This window comes from Drosophila rhopaloa, unplaced genomic scaffold (genome assembly GCF_018152115.1).
Source record: "Drosophila rhopaloa isolate 14029-0021.01 unplaced genomic scaffold, ASM1815211v1 contig_155, whole genome shotgun sequence".
Lineage (NCBI taxonomy): Eukaryota > Metazoa > Arthropoda > Insecta > Diptera > Drosophilidae > Drosophila > Drosophila rhopaloa.
Window position 1 is genome coordinate 333,385 of NW_025335034.1, and position 11,954 is coordinate 345,338.

An 11,954-nucleotide genomic window follows, 5' to 3' on the forward strand; every position below is an offset into this window, starting at 1 on the left:
ATCTTAAAAAAAATAGATTTCGATAGAAGAGACAATATATTTATTCTCTTTGTTTTATTTTAATAGTTGACCGGATTTTTGAAAGACAGATTATGTATTTATTAATTAAAAACGATTGTAAAACCGAATATAAATGCAGAACTTTAATCGTGACATCATCAAATTATCCATCTCCAAATTATGTACACATATTGACATTAAAAAGTCGAACTGTAAACCCCATACTCATTCCCAATACCCACAATTTATCAGAATGTTTACGTTATTCGCTAATTATAACTTTTACTCATTGACATCACTTAACAAATGTATGTTTTCAACCTGCTGTTGACTTCAGAGCATTTACTCCGATTCTTTTTATTGGAAATGTTCCATTTTTAGCGAGCATCGGCGTTGAAGATTTCGTAAAGGAAAATTGTACCCTGTATCCCACGGATCCGGTTTTATAGAAAACAGCTAAGGATCCTCCATGCGGTTCAGAAAAAACTTGTCGTATTTCACCTTCGACCTGCGAATTTCCATCAGCATCCTCGATCACCGATTCCTGTCGAAAAGCCGATCCATCTGGATGACTAATCTGCAGCTGGTATCCTCCACCGATGGCTGGTGTTAAGTCAAATAGATTAAGACACAGGACGAAAACCCACTGGGAATTGTCACTTTTTAAATTAAACATTAATGATGCCCTCGAGACTCACCACTGATATTATTCTGGAAGACATGATGTTGTACTAACTGCCACCAAATTGCAACTAGCCAAGAGAAGTGCAAAAACTCGGAATATTCGACAATAAGAAGCTGGCCAAACTTGTTTTGGATGCAAAATAATAATTATTTCAGACAAAAAGTGGCAAAACCACATTAGAACAAACAATCCAGGTGGGTGACTTGAAGCTTTAATAACTCTTGCGATTGTGAACTACGTATGTCTATAGATTTTTAAATTTAACAACAGTGATTACTCTTCACAATGAAACACAGGGTGTTTTTATATCCAAATGGTTAACTATAACGGTTGAAAACAAAAATGAGTAATTAATTACACATATATCGTTTACAGAGAAGGAAAGAACCCTGTTATAATTACAGAATTTATGTTTTAAAATTAGTTTTAAATGATCGCTTAATACTATTTTTCGGGGAGTAATTCTTAAGTAGAGTTTAAATTAAGTCAAGCTAAAAAGCATTATATATTTTATAAGATCTTTGCTTTATATAATTAAATGCCTACTTCAAGTTCAAATATATTTATTTCGTCAAAATGTATTTATTTCTCCCAGCATCACATTAAAATCTTGTGTGACAAGCTCAAGTGATCAAGTTATCTTTATTATCAGAAGTAATAAACTAATAACGCGGAGAAAGACGGGTTTTGTGCGAATGGGTTTGGGTGTGTCTGCTGCGCATCATATGGTAAAGACACTTGTGACTTAATTTAATATATATATCACAGCATTAATTAAACAAGTTGATTGCACTAGTCGGCAGAAGTCTCCTCTTGGCCCTAAAAATATATATCTTATTAATTGTTTTGACAGCCTGAAAGTGTTGAGTGGAAAAGAGGGCTTTTGTGTTTGCTGGAGACCGATTGAAGTGAATTCTGTGAACGGCCCCTTTGATTTCTCGACTTGGCTTGGAGCCCCCAGCCTGTCTTCCCTTCTATCTTATCGAAGTCTGGCACAGGCACACACAGTCACCTGTTCGACGTCTGTTTTTCCCCTTTTAGCGGCATGTGTCTGCCTATCACTTACCACCTCAATTTTCCCGAAAAACCAAATGCATCTAATAAATAGGCGCACAATTAACAAGTTCCTCGTGATTTATGCCTGGGATGGTTCTGGGTTGTTGGTTGGGTTGGGTTTGGTGTTCGTCGTTCGCCGTTCGGGACTGGGATTTTATGGGCACCCCGACCGTGCTGTGGAACAATGCAGGAGATAATTTTTTACGAGCCACTCGCCGGGCTGCTATATGTCCGACCGCCATATGTTCGGGATGGGAATGGGAATAGGAATGGGAATTCGACAGGGAAAGGCAGGTAGTCCGTGGACATAAGACCCTTTCCACGGGCCGCGTGTGCAATTAAACGATTTCGGGAAGGGCGTTGGGCATGCGCTCAGCCTTGACAGGGAATCTCATTAAAGCAGGAAAGTCAATAGCTCTGAGATCCACGGACTCCGAGAAAGGGGTTGTCTTCAGGGAAATTCAATTTTATTTCGCCTACCATAAAGTTGTGTCTTTGCGTCCGAGCGCCTTATTGATTATTTAATTTCCTGGCAGGCGAAAGGAAAATTTCATGTTGAATTCGTGATATTACTTTGAAATGTACAAAGAAAGCAAATAAAATAAAATATAATATAAAAATATCTTAATTATAAAATGTATAAAAATGCTCGAAGTGTATTAATTTTTTGAGAAATATAAAGAAATTTCCCAAGCAAAGTTGAATATAATTGAACATTATTAAAAATGTGATAGGAATTTATTGATTGCTTTATTTTAGAATTTCCTTTTTACAGGACGAATATTTTCTTTGTGCAGTGGGGAAGTTTCCTCGTGCCATCTGAGACAGTTGTCCAGGCAAAAGTTTTCTAATTGCTCCGCCTGCAAGTTTTCCCTCATAATTTCCAAGCTGCGGCGGCGATTGAACAAAGCAATATTTGCCCAAGTAATTTTCGGTTCAGAAAACTTTTCACGTTCCTGCTCGAAAGTCGAGCTGAGATGGCAGAAAATGTTGCGCCAGAAAATGATTTCCCAGCCACGTACTACGGCACGTTGCCAACTTTAATCTCTCGGGCTGATTCCGTTCCACTCGGCTCCACTTCCACTTCCACCTGCCCCTCACTAATTTTCGCTTAAAAGCGGAATTTATGTGAGCTCAGCAGTTTCGCTCCTAATACGAAATCAAATAGAACTTTTCTCGCAAAGGCTGGCCTAGCTGAAATAAATGTATTTTCGCGAGGAGGAGCGAAAAGGAGGCATGAAAATCGTTTTGTTTGCCGGGCTCATCTTGATTTATGGTCAGGGGAAGTTCGCACATTGGAGATGCCATTATTTTGCGTATTTATACAAATGCTTCCCACACACACTCACATATGTACGTGCCTCACCATAAATCAATAACTGAAATTTACACGCATATTTTGTGTTACGTGCTGGTTGGAAATTTATTAGATAAAGCTTTTCCAGCAAGGGGGGCGAAAAAACTTTCCCCAATGGAAACTTGAATCTGTCGAATCATCGGTGCAATTCATTTTTCTTCATTAGACGTAATCCGGGGTTTCTACGGGTCATCTTTGGGGAGCAGAAAAAGTCACTTAATTGCTGCGTAGCTTCCCCACTCCTCCTTTGACATTTGTTCGATCTGAAACATTTGATCATCTCGCAGGAATGGAATCCTTAGAAGTCCCACGTCAAGGCAAATAATTTATGCGGTTGCTTCTCGGAATGTATAAAATGAGGCTGTGGATGCGATGACATGCCAAGAGATCTCGAAGGGAGAAGATATATCTACGTATATACTGCATTCAGAAAAGTCGAGACAATTGCACTTGAGCGGCACTCAGTCGAAAGAGAAACCCTAGAGCAACAGAAACAACATCTACATCAGCGGGCCATTTGACACCCAACGAATTTTTAATTAAGGCCTTGCAAAGGGAAAACTGCTTTAGTGGAAGCCTATGTTAATTTGGTGGAACTGGCAATAAGACTTCCACTATAACACATAAAATGAGATAGAGAGGATTGCGGAGTATACGCTTTTTGGATCTTAGGTCGCCTGAAATGGATTAAACTAACTCATCGTTAGCGATTAAGCCAAAAGATTAAATTATTTTTGTCACTTCGGTCTAAGGTTAATTGAAAAATTTGGTTATTAAGCAATAAACATTTTGTAGTTTAATGTAGCATTGAAAAAATAATTTGAAAAAATTGTTATAAATGTGTGGTCGCCCTTGAGTGGTTTCATTATAACTGGCCAATTTTGTTTAATGACATTAATTCGGATCGGAGATCGGAATCGGAAAAAACATTTACTTACTAACAAAAAGCAAAGTGAAAGCATTCTGAAAAGGCACGATTTAGCAGTATTGATAAGTATAAGTATATTACACTGACATAATTCAATAAATGTGAAATTAATGTTAAAGTAAATAAAGTCATTTTAAAGTTTAGGCAAAATGGTAGTAGATATATTTCTCCTTTCATTACCCACATGAATACTTTTAAATTATTACAAAATAAAGTATGTACATTTTGTTGAATTGCGTTCAATTGTTTATCTGTTAGAGTAAATATCTGTTCCGAAGGACTGACTGTTACCTAAACTTCCATATATCTTACACACCCGTCCCATGAAACATGGCCGGGTGCAGGAAATTTAGCTATGGCATAGACAGATACATATGCCAGATCCGCCAAAGTGAGAGCGGGAGATATATGGGCCTCAACTTATGCCGCAGCTCTAGAATGCCCATAAAAATTGTCCGCATTGTTGTTGCCGCTGCAGTTGAAGGAAGCAAAAACAACAACATCAGCAGCAGCAGCAGCGAAAAAAGAGGCATATAAACAACAATGTCATCAACATAATTGTATGTCAAGTGAGCAGGCAGCAAGAAACACGTTGAAATGGGTCCAGGGGCGGATATGAGGAATATTTTATAGGGGCTATAAAAATGTTCTCGAATTTGTAAGATTTTCTGTAATTATTATAATTAGAAATGGTATAAAACACGAAATTTCAGATTGTTTTTTTTAATCTATGATCAAACATATAAAACTGATAGAGTGCTTTTTGGCTTTACAGACTACTTATATAGATATATTAGATCCCCAAAAAAACACAAAGATCCGCCACTGAACCAAGGGCAGGGGCTTTAGATAGGGAATTGAAGGGGCCGAGAAGTAAAAAAGAAAGGGTCGGGTAAAAAAGCGATGCCAGGAACCACTCGAACTCGAGACCATGACGAGACAATGCAATCAAAGGAGCCAGCAGCAGTCGCGGAATTATCAGGAGTGGCGGTCGGGGAGCAGTGGTATCCCCAGCGATAGACAGTCGGAAGGGCATTGAATGAATGAATGACGCGTCGTGCATATGCAATATTAAGCTATCGCAAGACAATAGGGGCGTGGCTGGAAGAAGGGGTAGATGCTTGCTTGCCCTTGCTGATAAACACACTCCTTGATAAATTAAAGCGCTTTTACTTACAGTAAGTAAAAACGGAAACTATAAGCTTATGTGTAAAATGCAATGAACTTAAAAACATTTAACCTCAAATACTTAATTCTAATGCTTATTTCTTTTTCTGCGTAAATTATACAATTTTATTAGTTATATATATTAGATTAGTAGATATATTTAATATATTTTGTAAACCTTTTTCCCATATACTGAACATAGGACATGTAGTATTCGTGGTGTATTATTGTCCTTTCCCTTTGTAGGGTTATCTTCTCCGAGTGCGGCTCATATCGGATCATATGTACAATGTGCGGCTTAGACGATGCGGGTCGTCCGATGACAAAAACACGGATTTAGCTGCTGCTGCACCTAGCATTTAGTACTTTGCCATTCACGTCAGCGGCATCATCAGGCGGCAGCCTCATCATTGTCGTCTCCAGCCCCTCCCCGCCCCTCCAGTCCCCTGCTATCCTCCTCCTCAACCGCCCATTCCACCACCTCCCCCTCGACGTCATCGTCATCAGCAGCAGCAGTCGCCGTTGTTGGTTTGTGTGTCATTGAAATGAAACGCCGGGCGACGCCTCTTGAGCGGAATTATTATTACCACTTATGTAGTCGCCATCGCCAGCAGAAGCAGCACAAACTGGCATTGTTTTCCCACTGCGAGGCTTGGTTTGTTTGCTTTTTCTTTTTTTCTCGCTCTCCTTCCATCTGTGCACTGAAAAAATGGCAAAGTTGGTCTGCATTTCCTTTATTTCCTTTTTTAAAATTGTTCCTGCCTTGCAGACATTTTTCTTTTTAAAATGTTATGATTTTAAATACAAAAGTTTATCTGCATTTTATTGTACTTTCTTTTCAAATCTGCTGCTGCTTATTAAAATGTTATGAATTAAACACTTGTTTCACATTTATAACATTTTTTTCCCCTGTATATGCAACATTGTGTGCCGACTACACTCATTTCCACATGAATGCATCGGCGGCAGCAGAGGTCGGAGGGGTTTCATGTGTGGCATACCACACGAAACTGTAGACCCATCTCCATGCCCATTCCCGATCCAAGCCCAACAAAAGCGAGTCGCCATAAACCGCAAGTCGTTAAAAAAAATTGTTTGAAAATTGTAGCAGCAGCAAATACTTGTAAATAGATGATGATGATGATTCTGCTGCGGATGCGGATGAGGATGCAGATGAAGGTGGAGACCCGTGCTCCAGATGCAACACCGAATAGAACATATGGACACTGCGAAGTCTCCCAAGAGTGTAATTTGGATATTGCCTTTGGGAGTAGCTCTCTCTCGAAGGGAAACATTTCCCAGTAATACTTAATTTCAAATTAAAATAGCAGAAGTCAAGCCATTAATATTAAATCAATAAAAAAAAGAGTGTTTGGAAAAAGCAACCTATGTTCTCTACTCACCAATGAATTATTAATTTCATTAATGTAAAGCAAGCTAAAATCAATCTCAAGTTCAAAAAATTTACAGTGTTGCGATTCTAATTTTAGGATTCAAATTGGGAAGCCATGAATATTTTTGACTGTGATTTGGTTAAAAAAAAGTCTGAGCTGTCACGTACATAGCCCATCAATCAAAGCGCTGTAGATTTTGGATCTTGCTCGCTTTCTACCTAGAATCAGTCCATTTTTTACATTTTCAGAGATACCAAACACACATCCGCCAGTAGCTATTTTCAGCATTGAATTCTCGGTGATTTCTCTTCGATTGCCACTCGAGGAGAATGGCAAGTGGCTGTCAATCGCTGCTCTATATAAGGTCTCACATATGCCTACATAGCATCCGCAGAATGCCCCTAATGTCCACTTACCAGCAGCCTACTTAAATACATGCCGTGCATACGAAAATGGCAAAGAATCAGACGCGGACACAGACACCGGCTTAGACAGAAGCCGCACATAGATAGGCCTAGAATAAGCGAAAAAAGGAAATACACGTAAAGAAATGGTCAGATAACAAGTGAAAGAAAATCGAAATCGAAAGAAAAATCACTTAAAGAGACAATTTTAAATAGAACAAAAAGATGGCGATTTCAACAAAAAAAAAAAACGATTCATCTTTTTATACATTTATTTTATTTCTTATCCTATATTATATTTTTTCATAGTGACTAATGCTGAGCACAATATTTTCCTTAAGCTCGTTAAACAATGCGTTAGATTAAGCAATCCCCATTTTAAAACCACATATCTTAAAATCAGGTAGAAATTTACATTTTGTTCAGATCTTTGTTAAAAAACACTAAAAAGTGTCAAGACAAGATAAGGATTATTCTTTCTTTTTTTAAATCATCACTTACTTTAAATTTTAATGAAACCTATTTCCACTTACTCCATTTAATGCATACATATTTTCTACTGTCAATGGGAACATGTTACACATGATGTTCCGATTATTTGTTACTTGGCTGCCTTTTCAAATGAATTATATCGTCTGAACAGACCTCCAATTAAAATCCAATAAATAGCATATAATTAGGGAATTTAATAAATTGACCGAAAATAATTAAAAATCAATACGAGGCTTTATATTTTTCCGTGTGCGAGCACTCATTAAATGCCAAGAACATGCGACACAGACAGCGGAACTGGGACGGGAACTTTGACGGGAGAACAATAAGCCTGCAGATTGTGAGTAAATACGGGTGGAGGAGGGGGGTCGATGGGTCGATGTCTTAGAGTGGGCCCCACGTAAATGTTCAGAATTGTTCAGGACTGAGGGGCTGCGTCGCGCGTCCATCGACCCATTTCAAATTCAAAATGCAATTGCCGGTCATGCGAACTTTAATTACACAACTGCGCAATGGCCAACTAACGACAACCAGGCCCACTATGCGTGGTCATCTGTCTCCAATCCGATCTACTTAGAGATGGCAGTCATTGGAGGATATATCGTCATTACGATATCGCTCCAAATTGGATATTTTTGTATCATATAATGTTTAGACGCTTGTAATATATTTAAGGCTCTTGATAGTCATATAAAAAATCATCAAAACTGAATAGAGATGGAATTAGTCTTAAAAATCCTTTCAAATGTTCACATATATTTTATTTTTAGACGCATACACAGAGCTAAAAATAATAATTGTAAAAAGGTTTGGAATTATTAGATTTTTATTATTTCTATTATTATTGTGATATATTCATAAACAATTATCTTTTGTTACTATAAAGTAAATCTTATATTATTGTATTATCGATATTTGTTCCATCTCTTGATCCAATCATAGTACAATATGTTCCGCCCCCTCCGCCGATCCTTCTACGCCCCTGACCATCTGGACTCGTGGGCTGGCTAAATGTTGCTCATTAAAGTAAATTACAATTGCTGTTTCGGCGTTTTTCCTGTCTTCGTTTGCATGTCGCATGTGGGCGTGGCACGTATTTTTCCAGGGGGAGGGGTCGACTGGAGCGGGGTTGTGTGTAATTAATTTTGATTAACGGTTTCTGCTCCGGCGAAAACTTTTAACTTAACTGGAAAGCAAATTACACGAGCATTTCGGTGCGTTACATTTTCCTTTTGGCCCGTCTGAAGTTTCGTGGGCGGGGAGAAATGAATAGTTGGCTGCTGGGATTTGGTGGTTAATGTTAAATGAAAGGTTACCTGTAAGGGTTGTCAGCCATGATGACGGGCAGGGGGTGATAAGTTGCCAGGGGCTGTAACCCAAGCTTAAGATTCCGGAGTTTAAATGGGGGAGGAAGTCAAGTTGGAAACTTTGCAACTCGATGAGTGTGGATGTTGTTTCGAGGGAAATAATCAAAGGTTCCTTAGTGGATTTCCAGATTGGAGCAGATGTACATATATGAATAACTCTTTCGCTTTATATTATAAAACAGGTTATCACCTACCCGGTTTATTTACTCAAATTAAAATCTGTACCTATGATTTTAAAATACCCCTTTAATAATAAAAAAGCACTTGATATGATATACAACATTTTTCTAATACTTTTAAAAGTTATTATCAACTTAATTGTATTTAAATCATTTGAAGAGTATTCTTAATTATAGTTATTTTAATAAGAAAAAATTAAGTGGGTCACAAATCAGTTATTAAATTTGGTACAGTGAAAAGATTTTTATAATGGAACCGAAAACTTAAACTGTTAATTTTGTGAATTATTTTATTAATTACAAGGTGTAAGCTCTTTCAAAAAAGTTTCTGTTAAACTATAAGTATGTATATTAGTATTAAGCTGCATGAAGTAAGAAGTTATTAATACTTTAGATGTTTTATTAATCTGAATGAAAACGGAGTATAATTTTTTGCCAACATACATATTTTTTAATTCACCCCAAACAAACCATAACTGATTAGCTGGTGTATGGCCCTGGCAACAATGCATTGGTTAATCAATACACCCATGCAGATTGCACTGCCATCATATCTCTAAAATATAGCACAGCTGGACCCACAGTAAGCCCCCAGCTACCGCTCCCTCAATCCCTCTTTTTTAAGCTTGCACAGTCGGCGGAAGAAGGAAAAATATACAGAAAATAATGATTGCCTACTTCGGTGTCATAAATTAAAATCTAACAAAATAAATCAATAAAGATTAAATCTTACGTGAGGCACACACTTTGAAGTGCTCGTAGTTTGGAGGCATAATCCAGCTTGCCTTGTCTGCCCCGTATCTGTGTGCCTCTATCTGTATCTGTCTGCCGGCATCTGTATCCGAGCCCGTATCTGCATCTGTATCTGTATCTGGGGCCTCCTCCGCCGAGGAAAACGTGTGTCTGCATATGAAAGCGCCGCCATGTGTCGCCCTCCTCTGTGTGTCTTTGTCAGCCCTCGGAAACTACTTAAGAATTTAGGTCTCTGCGCTGTCGCCTCGCATTTCGAATGCTGAATAGGTATTTAAATTTCATACAAATTCTATGGGCAATGTCTGAGGGGTTCTGCGTCTTTTGTAGGCCTGCAGAAAAAGCAGTTCAGCAATGCAAAAAGGCCGCTCAATTCAGTCAGCCGGAAAGAAGCTTAAACCCCCGTCCCCTCTTTTCGACATCCGCCGACTGTTTTTTAGGCTCCAGCAGGAAGAACAACAAAAATCGCTCGGATACATTCACATATATTGATAAAGAATGCATGCGCTTTAATAATACGCAAAATAATAATGCGAGTAATAAAAAAGCTGCCGTGCAGCAACAACAATGCAAATGAAACAATCAACTTTGGGCCACACAATGGAGGTTTTAGAAAAAACAGGGAATCTCTTTTTTAGTGTTATGTGAGTAGACCCATTGTGTGTTCTGGCTGAGCATGACATAACTCAGCTTTCGACGCGGATCATCCGCAGCGGTGTGTAAGCTTAAACTCGTCCATGATTTTGAGGCGATATCAATGGGTGGTCGTGTTCCCGGGATGAATGCCTGAGTAGACGGATGGGATGGTTGCAACGTGCGGATAAAACATTGCCCAGAGGTTGTTCGGCTCTTAGATCGGGTCCCCTTGGATAAGAATTAATCGATAAAGATGTTTTGTTACTCAGAATGGCAGCAATAACGTGTCTGTTGGTATGCACTTAATACCTTAAGCATTTGTTTACCTAAAAAAGGCAGACGGGTAGAAAGGGGTCATACTGCGTTGCAAACTTTTGACTAAAATTGTAATAACCTCTGCAAGTGAATAAAAATATTATATATATTTATGAAAAAATTCTGAATTGTGAAAGAAGCACATCATTTCTTGGAAAGACATTTTATAAATAATAGCGTTCAATTTTAAAAAGCTTCTGTTGTATTTAGTTCCCTGCAAGCAAACTATACTACTGCATTTTATTATTGCGTTCATATATCAAAATGATTAAGCAGGTGCTGGTATATTTTTATTAGTAACTTATCAAAAAGACTGGACTTCTTAAAGATTAATTTCTGTTGACTCATTCCTTTGGGTTTGGGTTTATGATACTGCGATTGTGGCCCAGCCGTATTTCTGTTTCATCATAAAAACTGAATAGAAACCATTCAGATTCATTCCTAAGCGCGCACACCCACAAATTCTAGACTATGGTCTTCGCTTTGTATTTATTTTTTTTAATTTACAACCACCAATCGATCCTTTGCACAGTCATTATCATCGTGACCAACAGTCCGGGAATTCAACAATCCACGGGCTTCATTCAGCCACGACTGAACAGATAAACGATAAACGAAAACGGTGCCCGAACACTTATTATTAATAAGTGCACATTAATGTTTGCTTGATTAAGCGCTCAATCAAATGAAATTCTATACGCATGACGGTCCGACCGAAAAAGTGGAGGAATATGCAGGAAAAGGAGCGTAGTGAACAATGCACAATGGGCGAGAAAGAGGTTTTCGAAATCCAGTCGCTGTCCTTGCACACGGAACAATCCCCACTAATTCCGATGCCTCATTTCGAGTAAACATAATTTATAACATGTGATGCCAGTCCGTTCTATGGGTTTCTTCTGCCCCGCTTTTTGTGCGCCTGCTGTTCTGGTTTCGTTTTCCTTTCGCGCCCATCAATCATAATAATACTCCAGTGCACACACATCAAAGGAGGAATCTCTGTCTGCGATTCATTTTCGGCACTTGAACGTCCGCGTCTGTATCTTTTGCTGCTGTAGACGTGCACTACAAAAAATTATATTTTAAGTCTTGTCAAAGGATACACAGTCAGCAACGTAATTCATTACAAGTGATCATCACAAAATCATTTAGCTTAGAAAAATATGAAAAATAAGAAATGCAAAAGACGTAGTGTATTTTAATATTGTTTCCTTAAAATACAGATTT

At 38.3% G+C, this 11,954-nt stretch overlaps 1 protein-coding gene across 1 annotated transcript; it reads right to left on the minus strand.

Moving 5' to 3' along the window:
* Positions 1–316: 316 nt before the first annotated feature.
* On the minus strand, positions 317–722 carry LOC108051299. The gene is made up of 2 exons (XM_017133357.2): positions 699–722; positions 317–646 (listed from the first exon to the last, which is right to left on the minus strand). Exons 1-2 carry the CDS (start codon positions 720–722, stop codon positions 317–319), a joined length of 354 nt encoding a protein of 117 aa, XP_016988846.2.
* Positions 723–11,954: the final 11,232 nt, after the last annotated feature.

What these genes read in the sequence shown, in the direction of transcription:
- LOC108051299 (XM_017133357.2), bottom strand. Translation starts at nt 722, where the DNA reads ATGTCTTCCAGAATAATATCAGTG. An exon ending in CTTCCAGAATAATATCAGTG is followed by an intron (nt 647 to 698) that starts GTGAGTCTCGAG and finishes GACAATTCCCAG; the next exon opens with TGGGTTTTCGTCCTGTGTCT.